At 43.4% G+C, this 19643-nt stretch overlaps 4 protein-coding genes across 4 annotated transcripts; 2 read left to right on the top strand and 2 right to left on the bottom strand.

Annotated features, from left to right (window-relative positions):
• The first annotated feature begins 2711 nt into the window (after positions 1–2711).
• Positions 2712–3876, top strand: LOC128891785 (uncharacterized). The gene is made up of 3 exons (XM_054151576.1): positions 2712–3081; positions 3495–3554; positions 3626–3876. Exons 1-3 carry the CDS (start codon positions 2712–2714, stop codon positions 3874–3876), a joined length of 681 nt encoding a protein of 226 aa, XP_054007551.1.
• Positions 3877–4830: 954 nt separating this feature from the next.
• Positions 4831–7899, bottom strand: LOC128889262 (uncharacterized). Its single transcript, XM_054146718.1, has 3 exons — positions 7437–7899; positions 5324–5506; positions 4831–5217 (listed from the first exon to the last, which is right to left on the bottom strand). Exons 1-3 carry the CDS (start codon positions 7717–7719, stop codon positions 5066–5068), a joined length of 618 nt encoding a protein of 205 aa, XP_054002693.1. The 5' UTR covers positions 7720–7899; the 3' UTR covers positions 4831–5065.
• A 4676-nt stretch (positions 7900–12575) lies between these two features.
• LOC128889148 (uncharacterized) lies at positions 12576–13689 on the top strand. Its single transcript, XM_054146544.1, has one exon. The coding sequence runs from the start codon at positions 12727–12729 to the stop codon at positions 13687–13689; it is 963 nt and encodes a 320-aa protein (XP_054002519.1). The 5' UTR covers positions 12576–12726.
• Positions 13690–14503: 814 nt separating this feature from the next.
• On the bottom strand, positions 14504–17823 carry LOC128889286 (uncharacterized). Its single transcript, XM_054146764.1, has 3 exons — positions 17563–17823; positions 15995–16469; positions 14504–15578 (listed from the first exon to the last, which is right to left on the bottom strand). The coding sequence occupies exons 2-3, from the start codon at positions 16245–16247 to the stop codon at positions 15391–15393; spliced, it is 441 nt and encodes a 146-aa protein (XP_054002739.1). The 5' UTR covers positions 16248–16469; positions 17563–17823; the 3' UTR covers positions 14504–15390.
• Positions 17824–19643: the final 1820 nt, after the last annotated feature.

The raw sequence follows: 19643 nt of genomic DNA, 5'->3' as shown, positions 1-19643 counted from the left end.
CATGCTGCGGGACAGAGTATATGATCTAATTAATTTGTACGATAAACGACAAACCTTGAAATTCTCGTAGAGAATTTTCAAGCGAATCGATAATTCCCATTTATCACTTTTACTCTTACCTTGAATTGTTTTACTCGCATTCCTGACCTAGATTGCAAGGCGTGTAATTTGGCGTAGATCCGAGGTAAATAAAATCACAACGATCTGATTTGAATTAAATAATAGAACTAGATTTCCACTAACTAGGTTATCGAACCAGGAAACTGCAAAGTTGCTGAAACTTGGGATGGCCTTAACGCTATTCAATCCCAATACAAAAGCATGTTACAAATGTTTTTCAGTTCCTGAAACAAAGGAGATAACTTCGTGAAGCGTTTACTTTCCCAACTTCGTGACAAGTTTGAACATGTTTAGAATGTTCAGATTCGAAAATCCCCCTTATCGATCAAGCCCTCTCTACAAGCAACTCACGTCGCCTCCTCACTGTCGTTTTCACGTTCCACGAGGCCAAGGATCCACGGATTCTGTCCGTTTTCACTCCGCGGATCCATTAGTCGCAGTCCATTATCGCGTCGCCCTCTCTTTCGGTCGCCTAACTGTTCCTCCGTCTCGGAAGAAGGTGGAACACCGGGCAACGTAAGAACGCGTCCGGGAAATGCTTTTGCTCGTAAATGGTAATGGGCAGCGGAGTCGCCACGCTCCCGTGAACCTCCGTACAACGCCACGTGCTTGTGAGTACTTATGTCAAGTGTAACAATCAAGGTGGAGCATATATTACGGTTGGGGAGACAGTCGACCGTAAAAGTTCCTTGTTTTCCGCCACCGTTTCACGGCCCCTGCGCAGGCACGAAACCGACTGCGCTCGACTCCGCAAGTTCCTGCACTCGTCCCCTCCCGACGCACGCTCGATACACGCGTGACGTACGATTTATTACAATGTAACGGTGCAAAATCTCCTTTTTCTTGCAATTTGCATGCGCGTTGAATTTTACGTGCAAATGGCGTGCCTGAGTTTATGACGCGAGGCTGAGAAGGGTGAGTTTCGGGGTGGAAGAGTTATTGGAAATTGTGTGGATTTAACTTTATTTTAAAATTGCCTAGCCTTGTTAACCTCGAACACACTTGTGTGGGTACGGTGTAACAATGTTGTTAAGACGCATTTTATTCCGGGCAAAGTAGGGTAATTGTGATCACTGTCTGTTCACAGGAACGATAAACGCAGAGAAGAGTGTGTCCTGGATTTTGTCGACGGAGTCCCGGCTGACCGCGAGAGGTGGACATATTTAATAAAAATTCGTGTGCGCGTAATTGCTCCGGTCATTTGTCGAATGTGGCGCGTCACGGTACATAATCCGTGTCAGATTAACAGTATCCTCGTGGAATTAATTAATTCACACCAGCGGCGATTTATTGCACAAGTCTACGTGAGTGGTGATGGCCCGCGATGGAGAACATTGACCACGCGCATGAAGATCGCTCTTAACTTATGCAGACGCCAACTTTCGCTGGCCAACAAAGTGTCTTTGACTTCCGTGGATGTCCATTCGTTGGATTAAAAATATGACGATTGAAAATGCTGTCGATTCGGTAAGGCTCTTATCTTTTGTGCCCCTCAGTCATATAACATATGATTTCGTTTCTAAATTCTGACACAATCCTTTGTCCGATTTAATAAGGTCCATTTATATACATATTTTATCAAATCCAGATCGTTCATAATTATCGTTTACGAATCTCCAATTACAAGAGAAATGTTTCAAATTCCGGTTTGAGGCGTGTCACAGTTCGTTGTTCGATTTAATGAGGCCCAATTTCGAGCCTATTCCATTGTCTTCGAACGATCCTCTAGATTCATTTACAGTTAATTATACGTCAAACGATTCAAATCCTGTTGCGAGGCATTCATAGCCCGTGATTGACTTAAAGTGGTCCAATTGTAAACTCGAAGTTCGATGCACGATCGAATAAGGCCCAATTTCAAACCTAGCTCAAGACACTCAAACCATCCACTACTTTCATTTCCATTGATTACACTACAAGTCATTAAAATTTTGATACGAGACCCACGCAATAAGGCCTAAAACGGACCCAAATCATCCATAATACTCATTTCCACTTCTTCAATCATTCCACGAATGATACAAACTCTCGTCCCAGACGTATCGCACTTCTCCATCCGACGTAACAAGGCCCCAAATGCATAATTTCATTAACATGCCGAAATCACTCGCTAGTGCAGACTTCTTCAGCTGCGTTACGAGTGATCCAAATTCCGTTTCGAGGCGGATCCCATTTTTCCCGTGGAAAAACCAGAAGAAGAAATTTCCTAAGCGCGGACTTCCGATCCTTCGTAGCGCTGGACTTCGATTCCCATTCGCTGGCCCGTTCCGCGGTGGTTTCGGCTTCACTTGGCAACCGGGTCAGAGGGATACTTACTTACGGGGCTGTACGGCTTTGTTTTGGTTCAGGAGTCCCTCCTCTCAAAGGAGGAGGCGTTAAACAGCGCGTGGATCAGGTGTGAGCCTCCGTAAGGACGACCACCACCGGACACTGGTAGGAGAACCTGTGATACCCTTATAAAAGAGCCAACTCGGAGCAGCTCGAATTAGTTCTCGACATTTTTCAAGCGGTCAGCTAGCGGCCCGATAGATCTGTGCTGGCTACCGCGAGTCCACCTTGCGAACAGAGGATCCTACACTCCTCAGGTCACGATGACGGGGCCCAAGGCCGCGGGAATTATTTTCGTCCTTCATCTGACGCTGCTCCTCCACCTGGCGGTTAGCAAAAACGAGTACACGAAGCTGTTTGACCGATGCGCACGCGAGAAGAACGCCTTCGACTGCCTGAAGCAGAGGGCCTTGGAGATCCTGGACTCCGCCATCACGGACAATTCGGTGTACGTGCTGAACGACTACGTGACCATTACCAGGGACCCCTCATCTGGTGCCAGAGGCACCGATAGGTCGCTCAAGGACGAGAATGGGACGGAGTTAACCCTAGACCAGAAGCTGGACAACAAGTTTCACGAATACGTTGCGTCTAGGAGCATTCAACTCACCATCCCTGGGGACACTTTCGAAGGTACGGATTTTGGACTATTTTGTAGATCTCAATTTCCTCTGGTTAGCATTGGGACTCTCTCATAAGGGTGTTGAGGGAAATTGTGTTATCCTGGTGGGGTTGTGAGAGTACCTAGTAGAGAAACGAAGGTTTGTTATGTTAAGAGACGTTCTGGGCCACGGTGAAGGTCTTGTTGAAGAAGTATCTACTCCTTCATTCCTATACCTCAAAATCGTCCATCTCAATATCCCATTTCTCCTAACTTAAAACGTAGACAATCTATGTTTATATAAATAATAAATTGTTCACCAGAGTGTAGATTCTGTAGCTCCCAATTTTAACATGCCAAACAACAAATAATATATCTCTGCGTGCCTATGGTACCTCGGCATCGATTTCATTTCCTAATCGTACCTCTGTCTATTTTCTCCCAGGTCGCAGGAAGAAGAACAAGGGTTACGGAGCGATAATGATGGGAGCCCTGGCAGTGGGAGGTGAGCGACCAGCGTTTCGTTAGTTTTTAGGATTCCATAGAAGGTATTCTAATGGAAAATGGATTTTGCAGCAATGATGGCGCAGCTGGCTTATGGCAAAATCGCCTTCATCGCGGGTACGGCGTTGCTGACTGCGAAGATAGCCTTGGTCCTGAGCGCTATCGTTGGTCTGAAGAAGCTGGTGTCCAGTCAAGGTGGTGGAGGTCACGAAGTGATCTATGCGACTGGCTCGGAGCACCATGGAAGCTATGGAGGCGGTGGAGGCGGCGGTGGATACGGCGGAGGCTGGCAAAGGGCACTGGATGGTGTTTCACCCACTTGAATCCAGTTACAAAAACTCTTAATTTATTTCGTGTTATTTTAGTTCTATTAAATGGCGGTTCTGAGTAATTATGGTACGATGACTCGTGAAATGTATGATATTTAACCCTTAAGTAGGCCAAGGGAACAGACCCCCAATTGAAGCACGTGTTGATGTCTGATACTGATTGACTGGTTTTTAAATATTAAAACTCATTTTTGTTTTGGGACAAGCTTTATGTATTTATAATATTTGACTTTGGCGAATGAATGTTTACGATAGTAATAAAATTATGAAGTATCGATGAGAGGAATAAAAAGATGAATCTTTAAATTGTAATGATGTTTATTAATGTATCTAACATTTTTGGGTTCATTGGTTAAAACTTTATTGGTAGTATTTTATTCCTCTTCTTAATTCTACTTTATTATTATCGTCGAGATTTTTCTACTAAAAATGAATAAAACTTAATATACGTTATATTGTATGGAGCTTGGCCTGAGACTGAAATGAATTTCAATAACTATATTCGAATAATTAAATAGAATATTCGTAGGACAACCATAAGAAAGAACTGATATTTATTTATGACTAAATAAGGAGCAATAAATGAAAAGTTTGGCAGACTAGATTGTCCCTTTTTCAGGGTTAATGACCCCCAAACGCGTAAGAAGAATAGTCATGTTCTGATTATATATACGTGTAAATTAAAATTTAAGTACGACCATAATTGCCATGGTCGTGATCGACGTTGATGAGACACTTGTTAAGTGGAATGTGACGAAAGGTATCAAGGCTTTATTTATTAACGAACTCGATTGTATTTAATATAGTTACCTGTGGTGAAATGTTAATTTATTTTGTGTGGGTGATACAACAAATTAACGATATTTGTACTTGTGACACGTGACCTTGTAGTGATTTGTATGTATATTGTGTAAAAGTGGCTGATCTTGACTGATAAATAAAGGTTGTTAAATAGAGTATCCCATTTATTCCATAGGTTTCATAATAATTTCACTATTGATTTTGATCAATTTCATTTTATATGATTATATCATTTCTATTATTTATTCAGTCTGCACAGTTTTGCTATTTATTTAGTTTATTAACAATGTCATACTATTTCATACCATTGAAATAAATTTGAATTTTAAGAATACACTTTTAGATCATTTCTTATATCGTTTCAGTTACATGCAATCTTTTTTCATTTTATGTAAGTTCTTCGTCGTTTTCTGTGGCCAAAGTCATGTTCACCATATCCACCATTATGATCGAGGTCCACGCTCGAGCTGTGCGTGTGTTCGTAGCTATAATGCGGATGTTTGACTATTTCGTATAAAATTTTCTCCTTGTGCTCTGGAAATAAAATTGGATATCGTAATAAGAACCCTTTTTAGTTTTATTATTACGTGCACAAAAATAATTTTGTAATAACACATTCTATCATTTTAGAATGATTCACCTAGTGATTTTTTCAGCAAGACCGCAGTGGCAATGGCGAGGGCGACTTTTCCAACGACCAGAGCTTTTCCAGCAACCGCAGCGACAGCATGAATGAGAATATAAAGCATCGTCAGCTTCCCTGCTCCGAGAAAGTAGACCAACAGCTTCCAGTTCCCTCTGTTCTTCTTCTTGCGCGAGGAGACTGAAGAAAACGAACGCAATCAATTAAATTAAAATATATAAATATATATTTATCTCTTGTAAATATATAGACGAGCCAAAAGGTGAATTTCTTTCATTACAATTATTTTTCATTTGCTGTAACAGGGTAAAATGAGGCAATTAAAACTGACCACCTGAATAATTTACTTATTCTTGACAATAAACGAAATTGTTTCAAATAAATCTTGCGTTTTCTTGCTTGTTTTCAAGATTGACATAATTGTCTATGTCATGTGACGGTATCAAGGACCTATGAAGATGAACTTATTTTTTTTTAGAAATAGGTTCATGTTTACTTTCCATAAATTTCCAAGATATTCTGCTTTAAAGTTATTGGAATCATAGCAGTCTTTGTAGTGCTATGTCGTGTGTACGTCTCATCGCCTCGAATGTCAAGCATGAGCCACACAGTGCCTTAAAGCTCCTGTTGCAGTTGCGTATCTTAGAAAATATCCTCTTCAGTGAAGAACGTGTTCAACGCCCTGAAAATTCAAGGTCAACGAAGGTCAAATAATAATCACCAGCTGAATATTTCGGAAACTAATGATTGTTACGAATATTTATATACTCACAGTCGAATACTCTATCAAATTCTGCCATGGAAAATTCATTCTCCCGTTAAAAAAAAAAAAAGATGTTAATCTTCATATCTCATTCACAACACCATCCACGAAAAATGTACCGACACCAAGGCCTATGTCCTTCGAAACCAAGCAAGATTTGTCGAAGGTATTTTTCTGCAGAAGCAAAAACAAATAAGTTTTTCGGGTGGACTGTCTTGAATGCCTCACCCTGTATAAGGAGACAGTGATTGAAGAGATTTCTTGTCACGCGATGAACACGTGGAAACAATCTTCTCCGGTTGGAAAAAGAGTTACGTGTTTGCCAGCGATCGTCTGCAAAGATTACGCTAAAAGGAAACCAGAAAGTGGAGTTAACTTATGGCATTAATCGAGTAATTAAATAATTAACCAGCGCTGAGCAACAACGCAGAATCGTTCCCACGAAACGGTATCCCAGATTTTCCAGAAGCGTGCTCCTTGGGAAGAACTGTATCATTCTGATTCTAGACAAACTCGTGGAAAACTCACTCGCATGAAATCTGACCTAAACAAAACTATTCTCCTTGAATATAATGCAGCAAGGGTTACTTATTATTCGAGCACTGCTGATTATCATGGTCAGCAATTTTCTGAGACCGTTGGAAGAAAGTCTTCGAGATAGGATTAAAATTCGCATGGAGATTAAAATGGAAATGAATCAGTTATCAGTGAGTTGGATTCGAAATTTTGATAATTTTAAATATCGTTATTAGAACCCGGTATGTCTAAAACCAGGGATTTTAGATGTAATATTTGGAATGAATTTATTCATTTTATTAGTAGTAAAATATTATAAAATCAATTAATGGACTCAGTATATATGAGGTACATATATATTGCGATATGTTTGACACGTACCTTCCAATTCCCCTTAAAACATTATCATCGAGTCTCCAGGATTCGATGTTTAGGCACAGTTTTTATACACACATGTTTAAAACATTAATATTAGCAAAATATTGTTCATAAACAACAGCTTCAGACAATACTCATAAATAATGCCCCCTATGTCTATTGAAGAAATTTATATGAATTAAATGATGAATTTGATGATTTCAAATAACTGTTTCACTATAAACATGTATATAAATATACTTTACACTTTTATATACTTATAATGAAAAATTTATTTCGAAACATTGAACGTACAATTTAATTTAAACAAGTTTCTTCAACAGATTATTTAAGGGATTGACCGTAAATATTATTCACAGACAAGGACTTCAAGATCACGCCTCAGTCCAGAGCCTCGTCACCAAAATCAACCCCAGTCCCCAAGAGCTCCAATTCACCCTCCAACGAACTCACCCTCTTCGACTCCCCCGTCTCCGTATCCCAGAGATCCTCCATCGAGCCCCCTGGACACTCTGAACACCGTCCTATTGCTCCCAGACTCAACTTCCTGTACCCTCGACGCGCAAGCTGTCGAATTCCCATCCTTCCCGCAATCGATCGTACTCGCCACCCCAAGATCGACATTCCGACGGACGGCAGACGCGCTGCAGAGTGCTATAATACCCCACAGAGGCAGAACAGCGAACATACGTCGAAGCATGTTCAACGCGGACTGGCCGCCCCAACGATCGCCCATTTTTATAGGTTCAGAAGCAATTAGCGGTTACGCCATACAGAGCGTGAATGCAACTGCTCCGCGGAATCGGTATCGCGGCGTGTTTGACCGATTCGAGACGCAACTACGCGTTTAAAAACAATACGATAGCGAGTAAGTTGCGTCCAACCACGGTTGAATCATGGTCCACGGTCGCTGGTAATTGCGTTCCGCGTGCAGTGTGAAAACCCAGACCTCTGCTGCAACTGAAATCAAAAGGAATTGGGCTAATTGAGAGGGACTAGGAAGCTGCGCACCAGGTCGTTGGAAGGGAGTAACGGTGGAAGGAGTTAACGATCGTTCCGTGTCAAGTCGGTGGTTTTTGCGCTGAATTACGGAGACCCCAGTGAAATTGAAATACGACGGAACGTGGTCATCCCGAGACGAATCGTTCATTCAATGGACGCGAGCAGAGAGATTTTTGCGACGTTGGAGTATGTTGTGGTCCATGGAAATTCGGAGGGAGTTCAAATCATCGTTTTGAAAATTTCAAATTTATTTCGGAGTTTCAGCATACTGAATCCTGGAATTTTCGTTAATGAATTATTCCAGATTGAAAGGGCTCCAATCGATCACTTTTTTCGGCTAATTTTGTTGATATTGAAATATAACAGAGTTAATATGAGATTAGAGGGGGTTTAAGTCATCACTTTTCAGATTTCAGAATAGTTTCAAAAATACAAGTTCTCGAAGTATACGATTTTTGTTTGCGTTCGAGAAAATAGGTCGCATACGTGAATGTTTAGATAAAAACTCGTGACAGCCGTCAGTGTCGACGAATGAAAAGTGTTGACAGAGACTTGAAGCCTCTGCTTATTATATGAAACACTGTCGCCGAACCGAGATGCCTAGCTCCTTCCCAAGTAGAAATTAACTCAACCTCCCCCGCTTTTCATACGCTTGGGAAGTAGAGAACAAGGTCTAAAAGGCTAACTCTTTTTCCTCGACGGCTTTGTGTGCCACTGGGCCGATCGAGCATCCTCGATTCACTGCTTAGAAGTATGCAGGATTGTAGCCTCCGAAGATCTGGGACCACACGCAAGGTGAAGCTGCGAGAAGAAGACAATTACTACGCTTCTGTAACCTGATAATTAGAGTCCTCGGCCATTGAAGGTATACAGTTAGATGCGAATTGAAATCCAATTCGAATTCAGTTCAAGTCTACAGTAAAATTTGAATTCAATTCAATCTCGACCATAATTCATTTCGAACCCAATTTTAATTACATTGGAATTCCATTAAAAATCAACTAGACCTCACAAAGTTTGACTTTGGTGCACCATATACTTGTCTGTACAACTCAAAAAGAAATAAAATAAGAAAGCCTTGTTAAACAGAATCGAGGCCTGTTACAAACTGTAAGGTCTTCCTTCTGGTTAATAGTGACCAATCAATATTAAATCGACGTCACAGGGAGCACCAATGTTCATCTATTTAGTATCCAACGTCGTGCTGGGAAAATCCCTGGAGCGAAATCGACCAGTAGCTAGGTGAGACGACAAGCATATAAATTCGTGGCTTCAGAGCCGTGGTAATGAGCTAGGTCAGAAGCTAACGCGGGGACACGGCCACCTGTTGCGGATCGGTGACCTGAATCTAATAACATAGAGAAACGAGAAACGGCTCCTTATCGATAAAGCATCTCCCGGGGAGAATCGCGCGCTTTCTGGCTGCTTAACCCATTGCCTCACTTCTATCGCTCTGGAAAACGTCGCCTGTGATTATTCACGCGGTGTCAAATTACGTAAGTGAAAACACTTTTCCGCGGGCTCGTTAACCTGCGTCGCACGCGCGCTGTGTAAACTCGTTAAGTGGCGATACGAACCAGCTGAAGACCGAAAGTAACTTTGGACGAGTTGATAAACGAAAGGCGACGGAAGGATTGCTAGAAAATCCTCACGTTCCATTCGAGTACAATTCAAACTCGATTCAAAAACTCAAGCTTGATTTAAGTTCGAATCAGGTTACATTTATCAATGACCTGTAATTTGATCAATTCATGAATTTTTTTGTTAATATTGAATTAATTCCCTTAGACCACAAGAGTCGTCATGCCTATTCTCGATCTAAATCTAAAATATTAATAACAAAACAACGTTCTACGCTTATTACGTCTCAAACCCCTTTTAAGCATACGTCCAAGCAACCAAAAATTACTTATGAATTTTCATAATCCAAAATTTCTTTCGAAATCGAAGTGAGCGCATACCTTCACGCGTACCAGCATCGCGTCGAGAGTGTTCCGAACCATTCACCTCGTATCACGCGCTAGCGCGCTCGAACGATTCGGTTTTGCGACGCAATAAACGAGTATTGTTCACCGCGGAATCCGTTTCTCGCGGCGCTCGTGCGAATTCGTTTCGCGTGCCGCGAATGTGGCACGCGCGTTAACACTGTTCGGCTCCATTCGTGGCGGGCCTTTGCTATGGGATAACGCGAAGTAGGTAAGCCAGCGTGGAGGATGCATCGTTGTCGCATTAGAGATGCGTTAACCTCGATCGACCATGTGCCAGCGTTACGCGTGAGATCGACACAGTGACACATTCTATCCGATGGCTCCATTTCGAGAAATAACAGGTAGCTTTCTTGCCTTTTGGAAACCGAGGGAAAATTGTAACCTGGTTCATTCGTCACCCATGATGCACTTTTTCTGAAGAGAATCTCCATCCACTGTCTCTCCTATCGATTGTCAACTGGACAGTTTATTGGTATGATTGGTAGGTTTGAAGGCATCGAGTTTGTTTATGAATCACCAGTCCGTTCACTAAGATGTTAAACAATTTTCAGGGCCGATATTGAAAGGAATTTTCCTAATGTCACAAGAAAATTTTATTGTGAATACTTATTTAATTTGAATTCAAGTCCAACTCCAGCTCAATTCAAGTTCAATCCAAGTTCAATTCAAATTCCATTCAACTTGAGTTCTCAGAAGGCGTGCTTCATCTAAATAGCTCAATCAACTTGAGTCCAGTGTACTCAGTAATCCAGTTAACAGAATGGCGTTTGTTTTCATCGGGACACGCCCAGGAGCTTCGGAAAAAGGAGAAGTTTGCGAGTGAAGGTGAGGCTCTTCGGCGTGGTGCAACGAGCAAAAAGGGTACAGCCGATGCTGTTCGCTTTTAACAAGGCGTAATCCTCCTCTCTCCGTTACGTGTATCATTGCGAACGACTACATCTCGAAATCACTCGAGCAGTTAACGAGAATTCGGAACCATGACTCCGCGATCTCCTCGATCGTCGTCGGCTGCAGCGGAATTTCAATCATCGGTCACGGTGCACCGCGTTTCCTGTCTCAAAAACACGACAAACCGAAGAAGTTGATTTCGCCGTGCTCGTCGCTTGAAGGATCGAATCAATCTCGATGTACGGTTTGCGGACGAGGACAATCGATTTTCAGCACAGATATCAAAGCAACCGGATCGATAAACATCCGGAGAAACTTTCGGTCGTTGCCAAACTTTCGAGGACTTATACTGAATGTACTTAAGATTAATAAACGATCGAGGAAAAGTTTTATTTTAAATTGATTCGGGTTGGCCTTAAGTTGAACATGAGTCGAACTTTAATTGAACTTGCAATTCATTTTAATTAAGTATTCTTTCTGGTTCCATGAACGGCATACATATAAACATATAAACTTTGCTTCGCACTGTCTTCAATGATACTTACCTATTTTTTATCATTCTCTCGAAAGTGTTACAGATGTACTACAGATTGTAAAGAGGGCCAAATGTTAGTACTTTTCGTAGAAGACACGATGTAATTACGTAGCATACATAAATTTTATCTTTGTGAGATCATAAAAGAACATCAGCCACCTGGTACTATGAATTTGATGCGATCACCCCGTAAGAACTAAATTGTCAACCGCTGACATACTTACCTTGGATAGTTTTAACGTGTTCACTACGCTTTTTTCTGTACTCTCATATTTTTACGCAGCAACTCAGTTTCACTCCACACAATGGTTCTCTAAATGTAGCGATAAGGAGAAAATAAAAAGCTTGCAGTTTCTTAAATTTCAATGAAAATAGTGGACGTCCTCTTAGTATGCTAGCAATCTTTAATCAAAAAAATGCCATTAAGTACAAATCCACTCGTATTTTATTTGAATTAATTTTAATGCAATTCGAGCTCATAATTCAAATTCAATTCCACTGAAATCAAAACTCAATTCAAGCGTAATCGCTATTCCATTAAAATTCAATTCGATATTCACTCAAGTAGAATTCGAAATTCAATTAAAGTTTACGACACATTCAGTAAACCATGATCCCACCGCAGCCATTTTCAATTCAATTTGAATGCAGTTAAGACTCAATTCAAGCGCAATCACTATTCCATTCAAATTAAATCGAATTTCCACTCAAGTCAAATTCGAAATTCGATTAAAGTTTACGACACATTCAGTAAAACGTGATCCCACCGCAGCCATCGATCGAACCTGGGATCGATTTTCCCTCGACCAAATCTAGATCGCAATAACTCGTCCTGCGGAGAGGTTTGAGGCTGAAGACGCGCGAGAGTAAGGCCGCGGACAGTCCGCGACCTAAAACTACTTCCAAGCGTCACGACGCTAGCCGAAAGGTCGACAGGGGTCACGGTGCCAGGCGCGCCAATGGGATGCTTCCTGGTGCATCGTTGCCTTCCCCTCATCCCTCCCCCGGCAGCTGACGGGCGAATCCCGACCGAAGTCAGCGAAACTCAACGACCGAGCACGGGCGTTCTACCTTCTTGAGCTTGAGTGGGTCTCTGTGTCAGGATGGGTCACATGCTCTGCGAGAGAATCCTACGTTGCCTCCCGAGCGTCGGAGAAGGAAGAAAACAAGAGAAGGACGGAGCGCGGAGAACGTTTGTTTGGATGCTTCCGTGGACCAGCGATGGGGGGGACGCGGGGAGTCGCTTAGTCGCGGGCACATCCGCGGTGTTGGTTGGGTTGTTGACGTGGGAGACAGCTCTCACCCCCGTTCCGCGAAGGACGACCACTCGATGGTATATATCAGCCCAGACGCCTGGTCCTGGCGCCAGTTCTCTCTAGTCGAGGATCCTCAAGCCCGCGTAAAGTGCGCTGATCTCGTCTCGGTGAAGGTCTCCCGTTCCAGTGCCCGGTTCATCCGAAACGTTCGCTCACGAGTCGTCTCCGTCGAGGATTACCCACCCGTGCACCCGGTCGGAACGTCGAAAATGGATCTGTCCAAGTGTGTGTTCGTCTTGTTGGCGTGCAGTGCGTTCGTCTACGCGTCCACGACGACAAAGGACGACGACGGTATCGTCGACAGGGGGTTCCGAGCGATGTACCGCGTCTACGAGGAGTGCCAGCACCGCAACATGGCCGTCTCGCCGTGTCTGAAGAAAAAGGCGATATCGTTCTTCGAGAGGCTGGGCAGAATGCGTACTCTGCCGCTGTCGGAGAATTTCGAGCTGATCAGAATCACCGACGAGGCGCCGAAGAGCTCCACCGCCGACTTGGAGGCTAGTCTGGGGAGAAACGCTGGCAGTAAAGACGAGATCCTGACGGAGATCCTGCTGGATCGGGTCGCCTCGCTGTTGAACAGCTTCAACGTGCAGATTCGTCTGCCTAAAACGAGCCCTGGCGAGCTGAAGAGAGGCATGGAGGAGGGCCGCGGTAAAATGAAGAAAATGATGGGCATGATGATGATGGGGATGGCCATGAAGATGGCGGCGCTGATACCTCTAGCATTGGGAGTGCTGTTCCTGCTCGCTGGAAAGGCCCTGATTATCAGCAAGATCGCTCTGGTCCTGTCGCTGATCATCGGGCTGAAGAAGCTCCTCAGTCAGAAGCAGAGTCACGACCATGGCGGTTGGCAGCAAAGCGGCGGTGGATGGGACAGGAGTCTGAAGGGTGCCCTTGGATCCACCGAGACTACCACGACGGAGGCGGCGCAAAACTACGCGCACAGCTTGGCCTACTCTGCGCGACATCTTCATTGATGTTGAGAGTACAGAAGAGGCGACAGAAGGGTCTTCGGGTTCCGTTTGCAAACGCCGTCTGTGGCTTCCACGGACCAGTCTTCGATCACTTGGACTCTTATCCCCGAGTGATCGTACCATTTTGTTCGTCAGAAAGTAGGCTAGTTCTTTGTTCGTTGGTTACTGAAAGCTTCTCGTGGAAATTTATGTAAGGGAGTAGCATCGTTGATTGCGGTAGCTCAGGAGAGTGGACCTGGTTTCCCGAATCGGTGAAGTTACTTCTCCATCTTTGAAATTAGGCAGGAAGCGGTTCGAGTAATTCTTCCAGGTCCGTTCTTGCGAGATCCTTGTCATTTTCGCTATTGCTACTCCGAGGGATCTAGAAAGATCAGTTCAGAGGGAAATTAGAGGGAATTGAGGTTGCGGTCGGTCTCCTTCGAGGCTGCAAATGAGCTAGAATGCTCGATACTATCATCCCCTGGGACTGATCTCTCCAGATCTCATAAGCACACTTTCAGTTCTTCAGATGTTAACCCCTTGTTGCTTTTTATCTTTCAAAAGAGAACTTATTTCCTGGTTATTTACATGTCCATGAATTAATACTCGGTAGCTGTTGCTCGAATGTTTTCTTAAGAAAGCATCGCAAACCCTAATAGATGATGCAACAGGGGGTTAAAACCAAACTGACGTTGAAGTTTAATTTTCAACTCAAAGTCTTCCAATAACAGCAATTCGAGTCTTTCTGTCATAATTAATAATAATAATGATGATGTTAATAGTAACAATAGCGTCTTTATTACGTAGACGAAAATATGTACAATTCATTAAAGGCACCCAGGTTAAGTTCAACCTCAAATGTTCATAGTACGTTTCCTATTACAACTCGATCGTTACGAAATCAACTAGGTGAATTATGAAAGAGGATCGCTCGGAGTCCAGTTTCTGTTTATGTTAAGAGATCTTGAATGTAGATCAAGAACAGATAAACAAGGATTGATGTTGCTTTCCCAATGAACGAAAGAGACGTCCGGGAATGCGTCAAACGGGAACAACCATAATTGGACGCGTAAACGCCGCTAATAGGATGGCTGCGCCACGCGAGCGACGCGGCAGACACCCGAGCTGTCACTCATTTTCATTCCTCGTCAACTAGGAAGCGGCGATTCGACGCGATAATAGCGTCACAACGACGTCCAGGCACGCGAGTTTCTAACGGGACCCCGAAGAAGCGTTTTCTGCGCTCGAGATCGACAACGGCATGCAAAAGGGGATCGACTAGGTGTACCTACCGGATCTAGAGGTAGTCGCTAGAGAAAATTCGAGTTCAATATTTTTTGCGGCCGTCTCTCGATCATCGTTCACTCCAATATTTATTAACCTAGACACGTAAGCTCGAAACGCAAGATATTTATCGTCGAACGCCATGTATTTATTGTCACGGATTTACCCTACGCGTAGCTCATTTCGGACGAAGACCGATCGGATGAAAGAGGAATCGAACAGACGGGAACAGAACGATTTAATGATTCTTCGTGGTTTTGTCGTTCGTTGTATCGCTACATTTCCATGTTACATTCTTGCGCAAAATTGATTTTTTAATGTCACTCGACGCGTATCTCAGTTGTCGTTGCGTCCAAGCGAACGTTACTCGTTGCGCGAACCGTTTACGAAATAAAGTGGTTTGTCAGCCTCACTTTGGATCCGTTGTTCGTCGAGGCTCCGTCAGCGCACCTTCAGGCCGAGGACGGCGGCGAACAAGGCGAAGAAGAATCCAGCGAGAAGGGCGGTGGCCTTGAGGAGGATCAGCCCTCCGAGCATGGTCGGAATCAGGGCGAAGAACTTCATCTTGTACGCCATTAGCAGCGCCATCATCGTGCGGTCCATTTTTCGTTTCCTTCGACGGGGACGGTCTGCAAGCAAGTGGGAAGAGAATGATTATTGTCTGTTTCTGTGTTTCTTCTCGATCAATAAACGAATCTGCTAATATTACTGCCGAGAATTCTCAATTGCGATCAAGATAAGGAATAGTTTTTACGGGGATGAAATGGTTTAATTAATTTTTAGCGTGTAATAGATGAAGTTCAACGTGCGGGATAAATATATTTGTTTATGAATATTGTTCGAATATGTCTGAATTAAATTAGATAAGTTCCTCAAGTTCTTGCAATCGTAAGAATTAATAATCCTATTCCCTGAACTCGAGTGCAGTTAAACAAAGTAGTTAAAGTACCTATGAACCTAAATCGAGCAACCAATTCCTATAAAAAGAAAAAAGTCACAGATGGAGCCATCACTGGCCATTTTTTCGAGCTTCGTTCCACATTACCTGGACCGCCCAGGTAGTCCTTGGAGAGCGGAAGAACATTGTGCCTCGTCTGGGTCTTGACGAGCTTCGTTTTGTCCTCTGCCCGCAGGAAGATCGCACTCTGCGGCGCGATCTTGCTGTGCGCTTCCTTGAAGACCTTCTTCCCCACGGAGTACCCCTTGTGGCCCTTATCGTCCGACCTAGCAGACTCCAGCACGCGAACAACGCAGCTAAGGGTCAGCAGAATGGCGACTAGATTCACTCTCGATCTCATCTTCTCTTCGGTTGGCTCTGGGTTTCTGTTGATTACCGGCGACTTCCAATTACATCCTCGCGGCGCTCACGTGTTCTCCAGGTCACGGAGCACCCGTCAGGATTTACCAGCGCTAAACGCATCCGCCTCGCTGGCTAGCTCGATCCTTTGATGATTGTCAGAGGGTCGGTCTTCTCGGTGCTGGTGGTAGCATGACTTCTTCCAAACTTGCTCCAGGTGTTCCTGGAAACATGGAAGAGTGGAGAACGCTGGTATTAGGGGTTGATAAAGTCTGACGCGCAAGGGAAGATTCTCAGATGATAGGATGGAAGGTGGTGGGTGAGGAATTACTTGGGCAAGTAGTAACTTTGAGAGACAAGATTTTGGGGGCTGGGAAATTCTGAGAACAGGGGTTCTAGGGAGAAACACGTTTGGTGGACAAGGTTTTAGGTCTCCATTAAGATTAAAAGGTACTTGAAGGGTCAGACATCTTGAGGAACGAGACTGTAGGCTATACCAACTTCAGACAAGTTAATACAAACTAGGAATACCTTCGTTAGTCAAACCATCAAAGCATTTCAAAACGTACTTTGAACGATAGAATTGCATGCTACATGCTACTTGCAGAGTTAAAACTATCTTCAGGAGTCACTCGGACAAAGTGCTTTATGAACCAAGTCTCCAGATCGCCCCAACACTAGAAAAACTAATTTGAAGAACTACCAGCTTAGAACAGTCACGTCTCAAGGTTTTGCCATCACCAAAACTCACTCAGGCGAACAATGGCTGCAAGACACGAGGCTCTAGGTAACCTCAATACAAGAAAAACTATTTCAAAGAACTATTACTTTACAACGACAATGTTCTAAGGTTGAGCCAACACCGGAAACAGGTTCCTAGGGTATCCTGAGCCCTTGTTTCTCGAAAATTTCGTTCACCTATCAGCAGAAGTATCTCAAACGAACGGAAGCCTCGAGAACCAAAGCTTCGATCATCACAGGTCTACTTAAACCAAGACCAGCTCGAGGAGTCAGGGCTCTAGGTCACCCCAACATAAAATTCACCATTTTGAAAAATCAATAGCTTCGAATCCTAAGGTTCCAAGCTCCTCTCGCCATTAGAAACCTACTGAAACCAACTCCAACTCGTAGAACCAAGACTCTACGTCACTCCAACCCCAAAGAGTCTCACTTAAAGACCTAGCAGCTTCTAGCAATACCACTCCAAGCCTATATCAACACCTAAAATACCTCAGACTAGCAACTCGAAGACTCGAGTGTCCAAACGACCCCAATACCAGAAATACCTCCCCAATACGTCAACAAACACAACTCACGACTCGATGCAGACTCCGGAACCAGTCACTCCTGCAAACCCTCCCCGGCAATATCGGGGCCTCGTGAATCACTCCAAACAGCAGCGATCGATCCAGAGATCCCGAAATGGTTGCACCAGACTCGTTCGAGAAACGCAAATGACGGATAGCCTGGCGTTGGAACCGACTGAACAGCGAGCGACCGCGGACTAACTGACGCGCTCTTGATTCCTCGACGACGATACGAGGGGGGCTGGCAGGGGTACCACGCCGGGCACGCTTCAGTTACCAGGAAGATCGACAGTCCGTGAAAAATGAGCACCGCGCGACGAGCCGGCAATATATGTGTGCGGTAAGTACTATGATCCAAATTGTTCCCCCAGCGATATATGTGCCATGTTATATTGTCGAACGGTACAACTCGTCGACGTGGGCTCCCCTGTGCCATAGAAGGGGTTGTTGGGAGGGGAAGCGGGGCGTGGTGGGGCCCGAAGGGGTCCAGGAGGGAAGGTAATAACGTAGGAGGCGCCCGTCATTGGCCACTTTGATTTTTGAGTTACGCTAGGCAAGCAACCGGGGCGCTGATAAGTCAACTGTCGATGGATCGACAGCTACTCGAATGTGGGTGGGTCGCTCGGGGAAAGAACGATAGTGTATCATCAGCTGTGTGAAGGTGTTGGTGTCGGAAAATTCGATGACAGAGGGGTGTGGAGACGAATGGTAGCAAAACTGAGATTGAAGGGTTGAGGATTTATACAGTTATTATCTTCTTGGATTTTGTTTTCAGGATTATGGTGGCTGGAAGTAGGTGATGACTTTTGCCTTTTTTATTTGTGAAAGGGAAATATCTTGTAGAGAAAATGCTGGAGGTGAAAAGTGGGTGTTAGAGGGGTTGGTGACTCGTGGAATTAGTAATATCTTCTTGAGTTTTACTAAAACTGAAATTGAAGGGTTGATGATTTATGCAGTCATTAACTCCTTGGATTTTGTTTTCAGGGCTGTGTTGGCTGGAAGTAGGTGATGACTTTTGCCTTTTTTATTTATGAAAGGGAAATATCTTGTAGAGAAGATGCTAAACGTGAAAAGTGGGCCTTAGAGGGATTGGTGATTCTTGGAATTACTAATATCTTCTTAAGTTGTGTTTCGAAGAATGGGGTGCCTTAGAGTGGCTATGACATGATTCTACAACGAAATTGATGTCAAAGCGTATGGAACGAGGACAAAATTTCAACTCAAAATGAAATTGAAGATTTCAGCCAGGTAGTGCTAGTTTATATATTTGTCACAAATATAGAACTTATTATTGGGTTCAAGCACAAGAAAATTTCTCATATTTTTCGCTACCGCATTTATGTCAATTGCTCCGGAAATCGCGAGTTATATGATGATTGAGTAATCTGTATGGAGAAGTCAGGTCGATTATAGTAATTCTATCTTCTAGTGCAGTGTTTCTCAAAGTCTTCAACCGCAGCCGACTCGAAGGAAGCACGTGATTAAGTAGGCCCAATAGCCTTTTATACAATATTCTTCTAACCGATTCTACTGCTAAAAAAAAGTGCAAGTGTTTCATAATTGAAAACGAATTATATTTATATTCAATACATATTTAAAATTAAAATCGTATGATTGATCTTTCCACTCAATTTTAAATTTCTAAAATCACAAAACTAACCCAATTCCCCTTAGTCATTTATTGCTACCCTGTGTGTTCCTCATTTATTGCTTCCTCTGTATTAATTAAGCGTAAACAGCGCATTCCACTGTTCATTCTTGATTATTGCAAACAGCAGAAAACTTTCTCGAATCCCTTCAGTGGCTGCAATTATAAACAAATATCACGTAAACCCATATGCTCGCGTCAGGCGACAATAAACCACGCGCTAATTATTTCTAGGCGGCGGTATCGACAGAACCGTTAGAAAATAATAAAGTATCATCCACAATTCTTCATCCTTTATTCCCAGATTCGTTGCATTATTCTAGTTAAAGTCTTTCAAAATAATTATAGATTTAGTAAAACATATCGTAGTAGTTTCGCGGCACTTAAAATCTCACATTTCGAATAATCAAATTTCACATTTCGTTCGAGCAGACAAGCAACA

Source organism: Hylaeus anthracinus, unplaced genomic scaffold, assembly GCF_026225885.1.
Source record: "Hylaeus anthracinus isolate JK02 unplaced genomic scaffold, UHH_iyHylAnth1.0_haploid 0, whole genome shotgun sequence".
In the NCBI taxonomy this organism is placed as follows: Eukaryota; Metazoa; Arthropoda; class Insecta; order Hymenoptera; family Colletidae; genus Hylaeus; species Hylaeus anthracinus.
This window is presented reverse-complemented; position numbering and strand designations above follow the sequence as displayed.

What these genes read in the sequence shown, in the direction of transcription:
- LOC128891785 (XM_054151576.1), top strand. Translation starts at nt 2,712, where the DNA reads ATGACGGGGCCCAAGGCCGCGGGAATTATTTTCGTCCTTCATCTGACG. An exon ending in CCCTGGGGACACTTTCGAAG is followed by an intron (nt 3,082 to 3,494) that starts GTACGGATTTTG and finishes ATTTTCTCCCAG; the next exon opens with GTCGCAGGAAGAAGAACAAG. An exon ending in GGGAGCCCTGGCAGTGGGAG is followed by an intron (nt 3,555 to 3,625) that starts GTGAGCGACCAG and finishes TGGATTTTGCAG; the next exon opens with CAATGATGGCGCAGCTGGCT.
- LOC128889262 (XM_054146718.1), bottom strand. Translation starts at nt 7,719, where the DNA reads ATGGGCGATCGTTGGGGCGGCCAGTCCGCGTTGAACATGCTTCGACGT. An exon ending in AGACGGGGGAGTCGAAGAGG is followed by an intron (nt 5,507 to 7,436) that starts GTGAGTTCGTTG and finishes CGTTTTCTTCAG; the next exon opens with TCTCCTCGCGCAAGAAGAAG. An exon ending in CTTGCTGAAAAAATCACTAG is followed by an intron (nt 5,218 to 5,323) that starts GTGAATCATTCT and finishes TTTTATTTCCAG; the next exon opens with AGCACAAGGAGAAAATTTTA.
- LOC128889148 (XM_054146544.1), top strand. Translation starts at nt 12,727, where the DNA reads ATGGTATATATCAGCCCAGACGCCTGGTCCTGGCGCCAGTTCTCTCTA.
- LOC128889286 (XM_054146764.1), bottom strand. Translation starts at nt 16,247, where the DNA reads ATGAGATCGAGAGTGAATCTAGTCGCCATTCTGCTGACCCTTAGCTGC. An exon ending in GGACTACCTGGGCGGTCCAG is followed by an intron (nt 15,579 to 15,994) that starts GTAATGTGGAAC and finishes ACTTGCTTGCAG; the next exon opens with ACCGTCCCCGTCGAAGGAAA.